General features: G+C 47.5%; 1 protein-coding gene across 2 annotated transcripts in view; it reads right to left on the bottom strand.

Annotated features, from left to right (window-relative positions):
- The window catches only part of SIM2 (SIM bHLH transcription factor 2), a 64,974-nt gene extending 59,053 nt beyond the window's left edge, over positions 1-5,921 (bottom strand). The window contains exon 1 of one of the 2 annotated variants that reach the window (XM_074601903.1): positions 5,867-5,921. In XM_074601903.1, coding sequence (XP_074458004.1) covers positions 5,867-5,912 — 46 coding nt within the window. In that variant the 5' untranslated portion in view covers positions 5,913-5,921. Of the gene's footprint in view, positions 1-2,310; positions 4,461-5,866 lie in introns of those variants that run through there. The other variant, XM_074601894.1, reaches the window with a different exon arrangement.
- Between the last annotated feature and the right edge of the window lie 13,871 nt (positions 5,922-19,792).

The raw sequence follows: 19,792 nt of genomic DNA, 5'->3' as shown, positions 1-19,792 counted from the left end.
TGTTGGCTTTCCCCCCCGCCTTCCCCCTTCCCAGTAAAGCTAACTGGAAACCACCAGCGAAGGAGGTGGGGGAGGACGAGGACTCCCCCTCACCTCCTTCCACAGGCAAATCCCGAGGGAAAGAGAAGTTAGGGTAATGCGGGACCGTGTGCCGCTGGGCAGTCCCCCGCACCGCCCGGCATCAAATGCCCCACTGCAGCCGGCGGGGGAGCGGGCACTGCCCGCAGCCGCCTGTCTGCGGCTCCCCCCTCTACCCTCCACCCTCCCAGGTACTAAATGCACGGCTCAGGACCGGAGGAGGTTGTTCTCCCGGCCTGTCATCCCTGGACGCAAAGCTTTGGTTTTAAATGTATTTCCATCCGTACTTAAGACGATGAAAGATCAGGAATTCGCTGTATGCATTTAAACGTTGCTCTTAATAAGCAGAGTGTGCGGAAGCGCACGGCCGGTCTGTTTAAGGAAGACAGACACATAAAACACACCCGAGCTGTGGGTATAAACCTGCTCTCGGGGTCGTCTGGCGGCTCTTGAGGATCAGCAGGGCTGGAAAAGCAGGGACACGTTCAAGCAGCATCTAGAAACGTGCCACTTTTCTTCCCTCCTAAATGAAAGACATTCGGGGGCACGTTCCCCAGCAAGGGCCGGCGAGCCGCCCCCCCAGAAATTACGACGCGCTATTTCTCATCGGGAAATTTCCCGAATGGGAATAATGGCTGGGAATTGCAGCGGAGCAGCGCCTCGCTTCCCCTTGCTCGGCTAACGGCGTGCTTCGGGAGCGCTCGCTGAAGGAGCCCTGGCTTTCCGTAGCACTGCTAATACTTGCTCTCGAAATTACTGAATTAGATGGCCATAACGGTAAGCTTTTGTCGGTTTGGGAGTGGGGGTTTCTCCACCCCCCACCCTCCCCATCTTATATATAAATATATATATATATATTTTATTTACAGGCTTTTAGTAAACGTCCTTAGAAACTGGGACGGAGAGCAGACTTTCCACTCCGGAATTTGCTAATTCCTTCACACACGCACGCACACCGGTCCGAAGAGGCACAAACAAATGACAAAGGGGGGAGCTGGGCTTTATTTAGCCACCCGCAGACACTAACCCGCGTTTCATTTCACGCCTCCCATCAGCTCGGCGGCGGCACGGAAAGGACGGGCGGCCGACGGTTCCCCCACGGCTGCCGGCCGGCTGCCTCCCCTCGCCCAAAGCGGCCCCAGCCCCGCGTCCTTTCGGCGCTCGGGGGGTGTCGGTGCCAGGCCGCCCGAGGCGGTGTTTTTTACTAAACCCCGGAGGAAGCAGAGAGCGGGTGTACGGCCTCGTCGCTGCGTGTCTCCGGGAAGAGCTGCAGGAGCCTCCCCGCACTCGCCGCCCCGCACGTCCCCGTCTCCGCACGGCCCAGGCCGGGGAGGGGGCAGCGGGGTCCCGGCCCCGCCTGGGGCCAGGTTGGGCTGCTGGCCCCCTCCCCGCTCGGACTGGCCCCCTCCCCGCTCTCCCCGGCCCCAGGAGAAAGCGGAGGGCCTCGCTGTGAAGCCGCCGCGACTTATTTCCCAGCCTGCTTCCCTACCTCCAGAAAACTCCAACGAAAACAAAACAACAATAACACCCACACTATTCCCCCACTCCAACCCCGCCGTGCCTGGGCATCGACAGGAGCGCCGTGCCGAGGGGCCTCCCCCGGGGGCCGGAGCGGCTGCCTCCCGGGGCCGCAGAAGCCCGGCACGGCGGAGATGAACGGAGCCCGCTCTCTTCGGGACGTTCCCGAGCAGACGGAGCTGAACCAGCAGCAAAGGAGGAGCCGGGGATTAACCGGACGGCTCTGCCCCTCCGCCGCCGCCGGCCGGGCTGCCCGCCCCCCGCTCCGCCGCCAGCCCCCGGCCGGGATCGCCGCGCAGCCCCGCACCCCCGGGCGCGGATCCCGGAGCGGGGGCGGGGGGGTCGTTTTCCTACGCGCGGCCGCGGTGAGCTGTTTTCGGGTTTAGGCCTCACAGGACGAGAGCTGCCACTTGCAGCCCGCTCTCCGCACACCACCCCCGCGGCAAAGCCCTGGGCGTCGGGCAGCTTCCCAGGCAAGTGGCTCATTTCCACCACCGGTGGCTTTTCCCTCGCTCACCACCCGGGGTTGGGACCCCTGCAAACACCCCCCCTTTCCTCCCAGGACGTAGAGGTGATGCGGGCTTGTCTTGGGGTATCTCCCCCCTGCCCCCCGCCCCCCCCAGCAATCTTTCGGGACGCAGTGCTGCCCCATCCCTCCTGTGCGGACCGGGCGGGGGGCGGACGACCCCTTCCGGGGAGCCCCGAAGTGGTTACCTTCGGGGAAGACGGCTCGCATTTTCAGGTAACTGGTGGTGAGGCGGATGATGGACGCCTTGTCCAGCTGGGAGGTGATGGCCGAGGGCAGGGGCAGGAGTTTGGCCAGTTCGTAGAATTCTCCATTTTCTTTTTCCCGTCTAGTCTTTGCTGCGTTCTTGGATTTTTCCTTCATCGCGACTACTGCAAGGCGAAGATGACACTGGCATATTAGACCCGATTCTTCCGAATTGCAGGGGGCATGGATTTCGGCTTCAGAGTTAGTATTTTCGTTTAAGGAAGGGAGGGAGGGAATTCACCCAAATCAAATAATTAAAAAAAAAAAAAAAAAAAAGAAAAAAGAGGGAGGAAAAAAAGGGGAAAAGGGGAGGGAAAAAAAAAGCCAAACCAACCAAACAAAAACAACACCAAGAGAAATGGTGCGAGGAGGGGGGAGGCGATCTCTGAGCCACAACCACGACAGGCAAGCCGCTCGGGAGAAGGCAGTTCTGCTCTGACCCTGCAATATCTAGCGCTTCGAAACCGAGACCGAAAGACCTACACGAACCGCGGTCCTCTGCCTGCAGCTGGAAATCGGATCTTCTCCTCAACGGGGAGCAAAGCGCTGGGTTCCCTTCACTGAAGGATTTCTTCTACTCAATCCTTCCCCGTCCAAAAATAATAACAAAAAAAATTTATTAAAAATAGAGCGTCCACGCAAGAAATCATTGGGCTAAGCAGGCTGAACCACTTTTGGACATTTTGTCTCTTAAAAAAAAAAAAAAAGAAAAAAAAAAAAGGAAAGGAAAGACCGCCCGCGCTGTTCGTTTAACGAAGTGCAAAATGATCTGGTCCCGGAGTCCGAGATGCCGAGGAGACGACGAGCCGACAAGGCAGCCCTCCCCCCCGCTAAACGAAAGTCAAAGCCGGTGCGGAGGGAGCTGATGGCTGGAGCGCTCCGAAATCACAAGCTCGCATTTCCTCCCTTCCTTCCTTCCGACGCTTCCCTCTCGGCCAGCTCTCGGCGGGCGGCGGCTGGTCTTACGGCAGAAAGACTCTTCTTTTTCCCCTGTGCCCGAGGGGCTCCTTCAGCGCCGGGGCGCGGGGGGCGCCGGGCCCGGCGGGGCGGCGGCGGCGGGGCCGGGCTGGCGGCGGGGCTGCGGGGCCGGGGGGCTGCTGGCCGCGGGGCTGCTCCCGCCGCTCCGGCCGCTGCGCCCAGCTCCAAATGTGGTTCTCATGCGGAGTCAAATTAAAGGATCCGTTTTCCTCGGGACCAGTGCCACTTCAGCGTTGTCTCTTTCCAAACAAGTCCGAGCGCTGGCAAAGGCGCGGGTTTGATTTTGTTGGATTTATTTATTGTTGGGTTTTTTTTCCCCCCTCCTTTTAAAGAAAAAGAATTTGCAAGATGAGGAATTGTTTTTTTTTATTATTATTATTATTTGTCACGTATTTAAAGAGCAAAGCGGTGGCTCTTCCGCATAGACATGCCTTTCAAAGGCAAAGGGAGGGTTTGCTGTATTCACCTCCCGCAAGGAGCAGCGATCCTCACCATACGGCAAGGATCGAAGGTAAAATTCCCCTCCTCTCGGAACTCCTAGCCGCCACGCTCCTTGCCTGAAAGCACCGATATCTCCGCTTTTTTTTTTTTCTTCCCTTTTTTCTTTTTTTTTTCCTTTTTTTTTTTTTCCCAGGGGCAGAAGGAGCTCTGAAGTGGACCCCTCGGTTAATTCTTTAGCAAAGGCTGCAGAAAGCCAGGAGAGCCTCAAGAGGGGAGGGGATAATGTATCCGTGACGTGTCCTCCCGCGCAGCGCCCTCCGAGGGACCCAAATACAGAGGAGCCAGAAAAAAGCCGCAATTAGCACTTGCGATGGGACGGGAGGCCGGGGCGGGGGGGGAGCCGTGGGGCGGGGGCCGTTTGCTGTGGCAGCCCGAGCCCGCTCCCCCCGACCTCCCTAAGCGGCCGCGGAGTGCCGGCGGAGACCCCCGGCCCCCTTGCCCCGTAGCCTGCCGGCCCTCACGTACACGCTCGGTGCACCGGCCGTGACCCTGCGGCGCCGGGAGGTGGGGAGGGGGGGCTCGTACCCCTGACCGGTACCCGGCTGCCGGAGGGGGGTCCGGGGCACAGCCACGCGTGGGGCCGCGACACCCGCGGGCCATCCTTCACCAGATCGGCTGCACCGCCATTAATTCCCCCCCCAGCACTTTCCCATGTTGTTTTTGCGCTGGGTAAAAGGGCAAAAATATACCTGCATACACATACATATGTGTGTTCGTATCGTTTGTACACACGCATACGTATATATAGCACACGTTTACAAGATATATACACTTTATATGTATATTTTGCATATACATGACACGTGTGCATATGCATGTATATATACATGTACGCACATGAGTACATTTACAGAGGCACACGCACACATATATATTTATACATGGCCCCTCGCATTGGTGCCTGCGGGGTCGCGCTGCGGGGGAGGTGGCGGGCGCTACCGGGGGGGCCCCGCTGCCCTCCCCGCCGGTGCCCTGCCGGCAGCCGCTGCTCATCGGCCCCCGACGTGACTCTCCGCTGGCCGGCGGGACACCGATGACCGGGGCTTAACCCCGGGGCAGCCGAGGCGGCTCGCCGGCGGAAGGTGAAGAAATTCCCCGAGGGTCCGGGGTTTACCGGCGCCCCCGGGGCCCCTCCCTCCAGGCGGCCGAGACCCGGTGGCGGCCCCACGCACCCCGGCGTGGGCAGAGCCGGGCGACACGGCGCTCACGGGGCTGTAGCCCCAGGGCTCGGGGCCACATTTGCAGAAGGTTGTCACAGCGGCCGCTAAAACAAACGCGATGCCCGCGTCCCTCCCCCCCCCTCCCCGCCACCATCATGTCCCGAGCGACAGGACCGCACCGTGCCCGGCCTGGCTTTGAGGCGGCCCCGACCCGACGGAAGCCCTTTGCGCTCCGAGGGTACCGCCGGGCTGCTGCGAGGGGCACAGGCGTGGGGACAAACACACGCACACGTACATACAGCCGCCCCCACGGGAAACCGGCCCTGCCCCTTGCAAAAAGCCGTCCCGCGGGCCGGCTGCTCACGGACACGCGTGGCCCCATCGCCATCCCGGCTGTGCGCGGGGGGAGCTGGGCTGCAGAGGGGCGATTAAAGCAGCGAGGAGAAAACCCTCGGTGCGAAGAAAAGGAGGGACCAGGCAGAGCGGCGGGCAGAGCCTGGCGAGACGCGGCTCCACCACCGCGGACGCGAGGAGGGCGCCGAGGGGGGTGGGATCGCCCGTTTGCAAAACACAATGCACCGGTCCTTAATATTAATCCCCGGGAGAGGCCTGGCCGGCGGGCGAGTGTGTTTGCTTAAGCTCGCCCGCCCCTCTGTAATTATCCTATTACACCAGAAAGGGCCCGGCCCGGCGTTGTCGAGGGAAAGGCCACGCTCTTTAACCTCCCCGCCGCCGGCGGAGGCCCCGTCTCGGCGGGCGGGACTTGCGCGGCCCCCCGCGCCGGCACCGCTGCCCCGACGCACCCCTCCCGAGCCTCCCCCGCCGGGGACGCGTCGCCCGGGGGAGCCGGTTTCCTCACCGCGCCCGGGGGACGGCGAGTAGGGAGGCTGGAGCGCCTTCTGCATCTGCTGCTTGAAACGTGGGGCGAGGAGAAGGAAGGCGGGGGGAGAAGCTGCGCCCCGACGGGCCCCAGGCCCTGCCCGCACGGTCTCTGGCACCGTCCCATCGCAAATCCGCCCACCTCCCGGCTCAGGTACCCGGTACCGAGCCCGTCCCTTGGCCGGCGCGCCTGGGGGAAAAGGTTCTTTTGCGGGGAGCACATCGGGAACAGGGTTTCTGCCCCCGCCGGTGGGATTTAGGCTAGAGCTGCCTTCCAGGTCAAGGAAACCTGAGCGAAACGGTTACACAGGAGAGCCCGGGCGATGTGACCCGTTTTACCCCTCCTGCACAGCCCTTTTTACCCGCAAAATAGGAGCAGCCCCGTACGCCTCTGGCAGGGGTACCCCCCTCACGGCGACAGGCTTGGGGACGGCAGATGTAGTCGGCGATTCAACCCGCCGCTGTATTTTTCTTCTTACGGACTCATGCTCCGGCTGGGACTTTTCGTCGAGCAAACCAAACCAAATAAATCTAGAAAAAAAAAAACAACAACAAAACAAAAACAAACCACCAGTCGAAAAGAAACTTCAGCCTTTCGGGGAAAAATCTCAAAATTCAATACAATCTCCGCCCGCCGCCGAAACGGGATTCATTAGCAGAGGTAAAAAAAAATATACGGGGAAAAATATCATATACATATATATATATATATATATACAAGCGGAAAAGTATCTGTATTTCAAGGCAGGTCCGAACGGGTTCGATACAACAAGCTCCGCGATCGCTAACCCCGAGAAGGAAACTGTACGGGACATTTCTGTGTCCTGTAAACAATATATAGGGACGAGCGATTTGGTCTCAAAGCAAAGCGAGAGGAGAGCACGTTACGTTTCTAACAAATTACGGTGGTTTGGAGAAACGGCACGTTTGCGAATGTTTGCGACATAATCCCGACAGAAAAAGAAATATCACGCTGCTGCAAGGGTGGCCCAAACCTATCGAGGTGGATTCGCAATATTCGGTTTGGTGGGTCCGAGGTGGCTGCAGGGACCTTCGGGGAACGGCTTCCCTCCGTCCGTTTTAATAAGAAACTCCACGCCAGGGAGGAAAATGAATAGGGAGACTAGATAAAACAATTAATTATTTAAATATTCAGATCATATTTTCACTGGTGCGATATTGTTGAATCATAAATTGGGCGCACTGTTATTTAACAACCCATTTCCTTGGTTCGAGAGGGAAACTCTTCAGCGGGCGGGAGGTGAAGGGAGAGCGGTTCTTCCTCAGGTGAGCTGTGTTGCAGGGGGATATTTCCCCTATTTTTCCCCCCAAGGGTTTAAACTAAAAATGGAAAATAAAGGGGAAAACACGGGGGGGGGGGCGGGCAAAAAACCAAACCAAAACCCTAAACACCACCCCACAAACAAACTCTATCGGCAGCTCCCCCGCCGCGAGTCGCGTATTGCCGGGCTGCAGCGCGCCGGGAGGCAGAGGGGCTTGCGCGGAGGGGCCGAGCCCTTGCGCGCCCCGCGGAAGGTGTGTGTGTGTGTTGGGGGGGGTTACGCGGGCGGGCGACCGCGGGGCATTTCCCCGCGGCCCGCCGCGGAGGGAGGCGTGTGGCGGGGACTACCGGGCGCGCAGCCCACGCGTGTCCGCGTGTGGCTGGGGACAAACCCCAGCGGCTTATTTTACGCCGGGGCGCGGAGGCGAGATGCCGGGGGAGGCGCTGACGAAGGGGAAGCTCAAACCGAGGGGTTTAAGACGTTTTTTTTTTTGGTAATACTGAAGCGGGACCCCCCCTCCGGTGTGCGGTGGGGTAGGCAGCCCCGCCACCGATCCCCTCGGGCGGCAGGAACCGGGCGGCGGCGGCGGCCCCGGACGGGAACCAGGGGGGTTTCCAGGGGTGCTTCGGCCGCGGTTTTTCCAGAAGTTGGCGTGTTTCGGCGGGGACGGTGGTGGGGAAGAGGGGCCCAGTGCCGTCCGCTCCAGTCCGTGGAAGCGGTGCCGGTGCCACCCAGTCAGCTCTTGGTGACAGGCACCTTTGCAGGGCTGTGGCTTTGGTGTTCCACGCTCGTGTGGTTTTTCCCGTTTCTCGGTCTCGTACGCTCGTGTAAAGCAGGCAATGCTGAACGGGTCCGGGCTGGGGAAAACAGGGCTGTGGGGCCAAGCGCAGTGTGGGGCTTAACTTTTGTCTGATGTGCTTAGCTAACGTATTAACTGTGAGAAATACCACCGAGTTCCTCAGGAAAGAAAATATCATCAGATATTTTAACATTTACAGGCTGCAACATCAGCATTGGTATGAGCTCAAGAACTAGCAGCGCTTGTCGTCCCCGGAGGAATCCCTTATATTTTTTTTTCCTGTAACTACTGTTCCCAAGTGTGGATGTATACACACACACGCTCACACACACAAATCCTATAAATGCTAATAAAACAGATTCCTCAGGATTTGTTTAACTTTCGCTGGCACCACAATCTTATATTGATATTCAATGGGGTTACTAGTGTGCATGAGGATTACTAGTTAAGCATAGACCGCAGGATCAACCTTCTAGCATGCCACTTGAACATGTCCTTACAAATAAGTAAGGTAGGAAACGTAAGCATTGACAATACGCTTAATTTGCACTGAATACTTGAAAGGAAAAAAGGAAGTTAAATCATGGTGCTAGAATTATTAAACTATGCAGAATTGAGGCCTCCGGTTGCAGGGGATCGTTTTCAGCTCTTTACTTGAAGCTGTGTTACTGCTATTGTCCAACCTTTGCTGGCCACATGGGACCACGTTTGGCAATCGGACAGAAAATTATTTCTACTGGGCATGAACTGGAAATATCCAGCTGGGGTGTGGATCCCATTTCTAATCAGAGTGGAGGGAAGGAAAACTCAACTCTCTTTCTCATTACACAGAAAGTATTTTTAGAGTTTGTCAAAAGCGACTTGAGTTAACCACCCAGAAAAATACCTGCTGTTTAAAAATGAAATAAGAGGATTTTTTTTCCCTTAGAACTAGTAAATTTGTGTATTTATTTTTTCTGTACATGATGTAGAAAAGGGTACACAGTGTATACAATGTACAGTGTCTGCACATAACATACAGTGATAATATAGGCATGCAGCACTGCAGGAGCTGTCAGAGTTGATGGACTGATCCAAATGGATGACATTTGCAAAAAATATGTCTAAGTTAAAAACACTGAATGCTCATGTTTGGGTCAGGTTTTCAATTTCAGTCTTCTAAGGAGAATAAAGTTATTTTGTTAAGGCCAACGTCTTTTTTTTTTTTTTTTCCCAACTGGAACTGGAATTTGATGAATTTTCTGAAAGTATTTTCATAAAACTCAGATAATTGATATTAATTATGATGTTCAAACTTTCATGGCCAGACATTTGCTTCTGCTAATATAAGCTGCAAACCATATTTCTTTTAACTATAGTAGATAGTTTAAAAGGTGAAATCTGTCCTTGGGAACAGGAGAGGGAATGTATCAATCATAGAGAGGAAGCTTCTAGGCTGAAGAAACAGGAAAAACCTAGTATGAAAAGCACACAGTGGAGCGTTTTTGCTCTGTTTGTCTGAAATCCTTTGAACATTATGAAAGTCAATGCAAGTATTTTTATTTACTTTTTTTTTAAAGTTATGTTCAGTGACTTGAACTGGTTTTCTCAGTGGCCCTCAGCTTATATGAATAGTGTGACTAATCTAGTGGAGATGAGTAATGGATCTGTGAGGAATAGAGGAATTCTGATGCAAAAACATCTCTCTTTTTTGGTGGTATTTTATGCTGCTTGGCATTCAATATATTATATAATGGCTGTCAGAAGAACTTTGGTAATACTTTATGGTAAAGTTTATAAATACTTTCGACATGATTTAGAAATGATGAATGGAAAGCGCTATTTATACATAATTATGTGATGTTTTACTATGTTCTAAGCACATTCATAAGCAAATGTATATGCTCTTGTTAATTATTGTACTTTTGGTTTGTTGTAACATCCTGATTCAATATTTTTGCATTTGTCCATGGAACACTTTGTAAGACATATAATGGCTTGTTTCTAAATAGGTATTTTACCATGCACAGGCAGAGAAATTTAAGTCAAGAACAAGCTATTCACATGGGACTTGGACTGTAGTTATTGCAAGGGAGAGCGGATGGAGAGGGGAAGCAGAGGTTCTAGCGAAGGTTGCTTTTGTGGACTTAAGGCCTCGGCCCTGCAAATGAAAGTGTATCACCCAACTCTCCAAGCCATTAGCTTAAATATGATTAAGACTCGAATACTTACAGCAGTGCAGCCTCAGCAAATCACAACAAAGCACTGAGAAGAGTGGGAAGAGGCGATCCTTCTCCTCGCTAGTGTGGTTGTGCTGATTGGAAAGGTTTGGCATGGGGATGCAAAAAGAGAGGATGCAGAAGCTCAGCTCTTGGGGAAATGGTGATGCGGTTTCAATGGACGTGATCCCTTTTGGTTCAACAGACAGATCAGAAAACAGCCTCACACCATGGTGTCTTGTTTGAAATGTGTTGCATGTCTTCCATCCTTCATCCTTGTAGAGTCAAGGCTTTGGAAGTGTGTAAGGAGGCCACGTGAGCTGACTTCACCAAAGGCAGAATGCAAGAGGTGTCCCTCATCTCTGCTCATGTCTTTCCAATATAAAAACAGACAGCTGTTTTCTTCTGGTTGCCATGAGCTTCCCCAGTAGCATCAAGATTGAGAAGTTATGCCATTTGGACAGTACTCGCCACAATGTAATTACATTTGATGCTGAAACATTTCAAAAACATCCTGCATGGGCACACAAGGCATTCGCTTGTATCAGTAACTCACCCCTCAACAAACTCCCACCAGCAGGTTTTGCAGCTGAACTGCTCGGCAGTCAGCACATGTATCTGAAAATGTAGCTGCCCTCAGTGCAGGAACTTACTGCTATTTCTCATTATTTTTTCCAGCTTTGGGTATAACTTAGCACGCCTTTTGCCTTTTGTCAGGGTTCCTATCACCAAGGTTTCCATGCTTTTATTACGGGAACTTGGGATATGTTGGATCTTAACAGAACAAAGATGACACAAGTTCAGTCTCTGTTAACATCAGAAAGATACTCAGAAGATACTGCCCTCTAAAATGATCTGTTTGACCTTTAGACACTGATCCTGAAATTTGATCCCCAAGACCCACCAATACCAAAGAATTAGACACTGGATGCCATTTGAATGTGCTCTCAGTTTCGGAGCTCAAGGCCAGATCCAGAAAGGGACTCAGGAAGAATGCAGATGCTGAAGTCTAAAATGGGAAGGCTGAACACTTCCACTCGGTTGCTGGCTAATTATGGACATATCTAAAGGCCAATTTTCATCATTTCATCTTCCCAGACACAGCCCCACTCAGCCTCAGCAGGGCAGAGCTAGCATGGTACCTAACGCAGACGTAGGAAGCAAGTATTTCTCTGCTTCTCTCCTTCCATCTGTGCCCAAGACAGTTGATGAATACAGTGTGACAATGTTCTGCAACCTTCTTCCTCTCCATAATCAACAGCAGAAGATGCCCTGATTTTATACACGAGATAGATTGGTCAGATATGATGGTGAAAATCCAGATTCAATTCCCTCCTTTCAACAAAGGGATTGAACCGCAGGCCTCTTGCCTATGAAGAGTATGTTCAAGGTATCAGACCTTGTCCACTTGAGTGTGTGTGCAGGCTACTCTCCTACTGAATTGATTTTATTGTGCATAGAAGAATCAAGATTTACTGGGGAAGGGACAAACTTTCGATGTCTTTTCAAAAGGTTTTTTGTATGTTTATTTGTTTTAAATGTATATCGTTTGGGAGCAGACATTGCACACAAATGCCTGAAAAGTCTTTGGACCAGGATGAGATGCAGGACTCCCTTTGCCCAGCCAACCGCTCTGCCAAGCAAGCTAGGGTCATATTCTCTTTTTTCCCCTTTCCTTTAGTTTTTCTAGGCTGAGCAGCCTGGTGTTAACAGGAGCGACTGTGAGTCTCAGCCCCATTTATATCCTGCTGTTGTTGAAAAGATGGAGACAGAAGTTTGAACTTCCCCAAAGGCAATTGAACTTCCCACTTGTTTTGTTAATGCAGGACCACGGTGTGTTATGGCAGGAAGATGAGGAAAACAGGTGTTCTGCTCCCAGAACTTATAGCCTAAACTGTTTTATTTTCTATAGTGTTTTCTTTTGCTTTTTCCTCTTAAAAACCCAAACTCAAATAGTCCCTGTGACGCCCCCTCCCCCCGCCAAAAAAAAAGAAAAAAGAAAATAGAAAAAAGAAAAAAAGAAAAAGGAAAAGGTTAGACAAAAATCCAAGTCAGGGAACCTCATGATGAGGAAGATGTCTAAGCCTGAGGTAAGAAGGCGGCTGTAAGAACCAGCCTGCTCCCTTAACATCTCTCTCATGGCTAGCTTACATGTTTCACTGCTCAGCTTTTTCATGCATTGTCTTTGGAAAAGTTCAACCCCACAGCAGTTTAGGTAGCTAACACTGAATTTGAAAATGATGCTAGGATATGGATTATTTCCAAGGAGCTGCAACATGTGACTTTGTGTCTCCAAAGTAATTTTTTTTTAATTATATTTTCCTATCTAAGAAACGCAAGAGAAATCTATTTTCACATTGCTATAGAGCAACATATGAAATTATTCTGTTGTTTTCTGGTGTTACTTATAAGAGTTTCCAAACATTCTTGAGATCATCTGTTCTCATACAACCATCTCCATACAACCAGCCTCAGCCAAATAAAATTCTTGGGCTTAAGTCTCTCAAATGGTGGACACCACACTGCAATGGGAAGAAAGACACCCCTTCCACCTCTCCTTCCCCCCAGACCTGTGTAGAATTTGCTTGCAGAAATGCAGTGTATTTCTTTTCTGAGAGAAGAAAACAGCAAATTCCCTCCATCAACAGAAACTGGTATATACTGTTGTCTTCAAACACACTTTTTATGACTTGAATGGTTTCAGAAAGTCTTTTATCTCTTTCTTCACCTCCTGCTATTCGATATAGAAGTCAAATTCTGAATGTGCTTTTCTCCTATTTCCTCCCTTTTTGAACTCAGAGCCTTTTCTGTATTAATTCTTTTCCCCCAAGCTTTCTCTACTTCAGGATTTCTCCAGCACTGGAGACATGCTATTAGCATATCTTGGGAAACCTTCCTGCAGTGGGGATTGGCAGACAACTGTTTACCCTGAATAGATTGCAAGTATCGGACAGTGCAAATACTCACAGTGGGATTGATTACACTGATGTCTCTAACCCTCTGAACACATGCAGCGTGGACTAGATAGTTCAAAAAACCAGAGAGGATCTTAGGCTGAGCTGAATATTTGTGCAATTAATACAAGACAAATATTCTCCCAACTGCCTACCCAGTGCTTTAGCGACCGTTAGAGACCCATTGCTGAGGAAGTTTGTACTCTAATTCCATAAACATATGGGATTTCAGGCAGGTCAGTAGGATAGACTTTAAACCAAGACATATAAAAGCAAAGTGAGGGGAAATAGGAGCATGAAGAACACAGAGAATATTATTTATCATGAATGCCTGAGAGAATCAGCTAGAGAGCTGAAATGAATTTAGAGGGAGATAAAGCTGACAGATAAATCTTAGGCAAATCTAAGATGAGAGAACAGCATGATTGGAGAAATAAAATAGATGTGGTGATGATAGCTGCTAGAAGAGGAGTGAAGCTCTGCAGAAGTTCAAACCCATTTTCAATAAGATGTTTTATCTCCAGGGATTACTCAACCAGAAACTACAGCTCCTCTGAGATTTGTCCCAACACCAGTAAAAATGCACAAGTCTGATACTGCAAACAGGGTTCCTGTGAAGAGGCTAAACTCCTCATGAATCAACATCATGGTCTTCAGTATTAACATGGCTTTCAGTCAGTGGAGGCTTTTTCAAATGATGTAATGTTTGTAACTTGATATCCTGCTCCTTAATCCTAGCGACGACAGAGATGTTGTGGAACCAGGCCATACTGGGACGATCTTTGCTTCTCTATGAGCTTTTGGTTCAATGGATTAGTAATTTCTTAGGTTCAGTACCTAGGACACATAACATGTCTCAAGAGCCTGATACTTACTATTTAGTGAAATCAGACTCGATGCTGAAATATTAAAGAGGAGAACTTCAACCCTGCCTACCTCTGTTCTGCTCCACCACAGATATACACTTTCAGTTTTGATGTCCTCTATTTTTGCAAACTAAATGAAAAAAATATTCAGACTGTTCGTGTATACACAACTATATATGCATATGCTAAATGTAGGACTTTTGATAACTTGATTTTAACAATAAGACAAGTTAAGTAAAGAGATTCAACTCAAAACTTTAAATTTCCTGGCGTTTGACAGATTAAATCAAATCCTTAAGGCCGTTTTACTGTAGTTTTTTTCTGCATAAGTGTGTGATTTATGTCCTCTTTTTATTGCATGAGCCTTTGTCTCAGTACTATTTGATTTAGTCTACTAATGGCTCTCAGCTGATTTTATTTTAGTATCTGCAAATTTTTGCACACAAAGCTAGACAAAGGCAGTGCAGGAGTAAATTAAAGTGTGTAATTTAGTGAAAAAGCAAGTTACAAAGAGAACAAGGTTTTAACTGTTGATCCAAAACAGCTCTGCATGTAAACAATGGATCCTTGGTGTTTACTGTATACTATCTATCTAAATACAAGGATTACTGTTTCCTCTGGTGTAGCAACAGGCTGGTGGTTCTCACTAGTAGCTGTTATTAGTAGCAATGACACATTAATTGAACTTCACTGCTTCCAGGTGTGTGGCACACTCCGGGGTCACCCAGTGCACTACAGTTTCATGTGTATTCAATTACTGTAGCGTTATGAAGGAATGCAACATGTCATGCATTAAAACGTCAATTACCACTTTTTATGGGACAGAGGGTAAAATAAACCAATCAGCTTTTCCTAGTGTTGGTTTTGTCTGCTTGGTTGCTGTAAGCATCCAATGAAGCATGCCTTTATCCCTTAACTCACCTGTGCAACCAGAAGAGAGACATGTTTTTAGAAATTACCATTCACTGATAGAAATGGTTAGATTACTTGTGTATAAACGAGTGGCTTGGATGGATCATGTGGTGTTGTTATTAGTGACACATCATAGAATCATAGTTTGGGCTGGAAGGGACCTTTAAAGGTCATCTAGTCCAACCCACCTGCAATGAACAGGGATATCTTCAACTAGATCAGGTTGCTCAAAGTCCTGTCCAACCTGACCTTGAATGCTTCCAGGGATGGGGCATCCTGTTATGAACGAATCAATAACGGTCCATCTCAGTGGTTTGGTGCGAGACACTCCTTAAGGTCATGGGCACAAACTCTCAAGTGTTTTCAGGGTCACAAAACATCTGACACTCTGCCCTCTATCCGAGTTAGCAATAGCATCTTTGCTGGAGCACATCCAGTGGAGCTTCATAGGTCTTTCCAGCCCTTTTTACAGTGTAAATGTTCACCCCACGGACACCCTAGGAAATGTCCTCCTCTGAAGAGAAATGCCTTCTCTTATCAAGGTGTTTGTTCTCCCCAAGAAGGTCTCTTTCCTGCTGCTTCTTCAGATGTGGTGGTGTTGGTGTGAAATCACTTAAAATCCAGTCTTTTGGATTAGATGGGAGGTGGAATCTTTTGAAGCAAATTTTAGCTAAAGGAGATGTAATAAAAAATATCCTTGCAATATTTTTATTGGAGAATATTTTCACATCTCTGATTATGTTCCATGAAATTTTAATGCTCGTGGTCTTTTCTGGTAAAATATTTTTAAGAACTCTTTTAAAATTATTTGTTGGCCTTGAAGTTGAGTTCAAGAAGTGAATGATTACCAAGCCACATGGGCTGTGTCATGGTCAGCTGAATATTTATCAGCGGCATTTTACTGTGTTGTTGCTTAAGCCTTACATTAGTAAGATTTGCATACATATCCATAACAACCAAGATAAATATATTACTAAATGAAGGTAGAGATTTATTTAGAATTTAAATTGTGGAGCTTTTTAGTCTGTTTCCATGGACCTTCCTGACCTTGGAAACTGGCAGGGGTAGAAACTTCTGCAGTGCTGGTAAGGACACAGTACCAAATTCCTATATCAATAACATCCTGAAGGAACATCGTAACTGCTCCTAACTACATCTTTTAAAAGCTATTGTAAACTACGAATTAAGAGAGTGAACATCTTATATGGAAGCCTGAGAACAGTGGAAAATAACGTGGTCTAAAGTCATCCCGCATTCATGCCTGATATGTTTTGTACCCCGTTAAATTTCAATTGAATATGTTTCCTACAACTACAGGAGGTTTTATCAGTGATATTAAAAGTCATTTGGAAAGGTATCAGGCTGGGATCAGAAACATGCAGCAGACCCAAGGCTAAGAATAAGAACTGAATCTGAATGCCTTTGTTTCCCCATTTCTGTGCTGGAAATGTACTGTGAGAAAGTATAATCCCAGGGAGGTTCCTTCTCTGTCATATCAAAGGCTTGTGGTATTCGACTGCACGATGTAGAGTTCAACCTAGCAATAAGACAGTTTTTACTAAGGAATATGATTAAGTTCTCGTAACTCGATGCCTTTAAAATTAACTTGAGTCCCATGTTGATTCAAAAGCCCCAAGTCTTATTTCTACCTCTTCAAATTTCATACCACTCCCATGAGGCTAAACAAGGACAAGTCACATAAGTGGCATCCTCTGGCCTGGGAGATCTCCTGATGGGATTTAGGGACGTCTCTGAGAAAGAGAAGAAAAAATCATAATGACCCCTTCTGATCTTAAAACCTATGAAATTGTTCCAGATCATGCAGGAAGATGCTTACAAAGTTCAAAAAGCACTCATTTTCCAGTCCCCTTTTTTAGCCTTAATCACATACAATACCTATTTGCCTACTGGGAGACAGTATATATATGCTAAATAAATACATCTTGCCAATTTTAAGCCAAAAAATGTTTAAAAGACCCCCAAACACACTAACAGTTCTTTAAGTCTCCCAGTGTCAGAAACAAATTTATTTTAATGGGTTCTTCAGAAGAATGCAGACGCCTGAAGACTTGTGTAAATCCTTTCTGTTGTGAGCAACCTTTTGAAAGATATAATGATAAACACACACTCACAATATAAAAAAATATCTCTACACATACATATGTATATAAATACACTTATGAACGGTTATGCAGAACATTAAGTTTCACATCATTACTTTAGAAACAGCATAAATGGCTCTTTCTGATCTCTGTGTTTGTGAAAAAATCCCAAACCCCTCAACAAATTCTAGATCACACAGCATTTAAAAACGAAAGTGCAAAATATGGACTGTGACCATGTCTTATTTATAAATATGTGCTATAAAAAGCCAGAATGTACACTTTCTTTTTAAATTCAATACACAAGGGGATATTGTTTTAAGTAAACATTCAAAGTAGCTCCCTTGAAAGATTAATTCTTAAAATGAAGAATAATACAGATAATTTGAATAGCGCCATTGAAAGGAAGGCGGTTCTGAAGCAGCCTTTGGCTTTGCACAGTTGTGCTGAATTCTTTGATGCAATCATTTAGTGCTGGCACGGATGAATGATATGGCACAACACATTGCCCTGGGGAGTAGCAGAAGACAGATAAACCTCTATGGAGAATGTTCATGCCCTCTTACTTTAGGTGTTTAGCCTAGACAGTTAGGAGTATGGATACCCAGTACGAGCCATCAAGAGCGAAATGCTTGATTCCTCAGAGCAAATACATCAGGGATTTTGCCTGGGCTTCCATCTTAGTCCCTCTAAAATAGATACCTCTCAAAGGATGAGACTCTCTCCCCCCAGTGAAATCTCGCCATCTCATTTCACTCACTTCAGCAGAGAAGTTTTTCTGCTCCATTAAATATCTATTCTGTCATTGTGTTTTGGGAGAAGACCATCCATCCATTAAGAACCAGGCATGGGCAATTCGGACGAGAAATGGTAATGTATTTTGTACTCTGTTGACTGAGGCCTCCATGCTGGCAGAATATTCCTAATTTTAAGTGGTCTCACTGACTGTTGGGACTGCTGACATGATTAAAATTAAGCGCAGGTTTCAGTCCCTTCCTGAATCAAAGTTTAAATGAGATTCGAAATGGTTGCTTGACTTTACATCACATTAACATTAGCAATTTCCTGGCTATTGTTTTTCTTCCCCCACAGTGGTGACTTTTCCAAAATAGATCCCTCATCTGACTGTAAAGGTAAATGAAAATCAGGCCCATTAAATTTACTGTCTGTAAAACACTAATGCCTAACAAAGAGTATCTTTACATTTAGATGGCATTTTTATCCTGAGGAATCTCAAATCACTCTATAAACTCTGACCTTGATCCTAAAGTCACTTACATACGTGAGCAACTTTATATTGCATATCGAACAGGATTACACACAAAAGTTAAACTACCCATAAGTTTAAGTGTTTGCATATTGGAGACCTTACTGTATAAGTGTCACTCTGTACAGCTGTTATTATGATTGTAGTTTATGCACAAGCAATTAATATGCTCCAATTCAGTCAGGTTTCAGAAATGCATGGTGTTTACCGTATAACAAATAATGTTTCTTGTCCGCATCCTCACAGCTGTTGCCTTTGTCCTTTTAAAGGAATGCAAGTAATTCTAGGATTTATTGGCAACTGTCACAAAAAAAAAGTGTTAATGAAAATCAGTACTGCAAGCAACATAAACTAGGCATCATTTAGCATTTTTTCACATTATATTCTCAAATACTGTGAATGCCAGATTAAAATTCACTAAGCACGTGATGACGTCTGGTTGTTTTGCCAGATTTCATAGTCCTATTATGTTAACTAATCTGATGAAAAGGTAAGTTGACCAAGTTCATAACAATAACACTCATAACTATAACTGCTATAAATTCTCCTTGACTGCAGACTCTACTTAATATTCAGGCAAAGCATTCTGATTTAGAAAGAAGCTTCTCTCAGGATGTCCTCGATCATTTTTTTTTTTTTTGAGTTTTATGCCATTCATCACCCTCTTGTCCTTATCTTATAAATAAACTACTAAACAACCCACCCTCTTTTTTGAATTCTAGGTTATATGAGCACAGGATTTAAAAGAATATCTTGTATCAGAAGGCTGAGTCTTTTTTGTTGCAGACACTTATGTTATGCAGTCTTTTCACAGGCTGACCGTGCTGCAGCTTAAATGCAGCCAGGTAACTTTTTAGCTCAGTTGCAATGCCCCAGTCCTTTTGCCAGGAAACGCCTATCACCTTCCAGGTACAAGGTGACAGCATATTTACATGGGACACAGTGGTTCTTATATGCCAGGCTCAGAGGGAATTGCCTGTAGGCTGCTACTTAAATAAACCTTTAAGGGACAGATTTCTATATACTGTCTTCAGCGTCCTTTCGAATTAGTAAAGTATCACAACATCGTACCCGTCTGTTAAAAGTCCTGAACATGCAGTAAAATACTTGTTGACGTACTCAAAAGAAGTGTCCTGATGAAGGTCGACTTAATCGTTTCAAAGCCAGGTATAAAAGACAGATTCTTCTCTCTTATTTCTTTCATTCATCTTGACACTTGACAATCCTGCCTCTGCCGGGGTCAGCATGGGATTTGCTGTTTTACTCTTGTTGGACAACATTGCTCACGGTGGGAAAGATTCTGAGATTAGCAACTGCCTTTGAAAAACAAATGCCCTTCCCTCCCTCTCCTTCACTAGGTCAGTCGGTCTTTTGTTCCGTTCCACATATAACCAAAACAATGTGACAATAGCAGAAAATATTCTTTATCAAATGTTTGTCTTCTAGAAATCCAGTGGAGTAGAATTTGGTCATTATTTAACTTGCATAACTTAGGATGCAATGAACAGCACGGACACTCATACTT

Source organism: Larus michahellis, chromosome 1, assembly GCF_964199755.1.
Source record: "Larus michahellis chromosome 1, bLarMic1.1, whole genome shotgun sequence".
Classification (NCBI taxonomy): domain Eukaryota; kingdom Metazoa; phylum Chordata; class Aves; order Charadriiformes; family Laridae; genus Larus; species Larus michahellis.
Note: the sequence above shows the minus strand (reverse complement) of the source record. Positions and strands in the feature narration are given on the sequence as shown.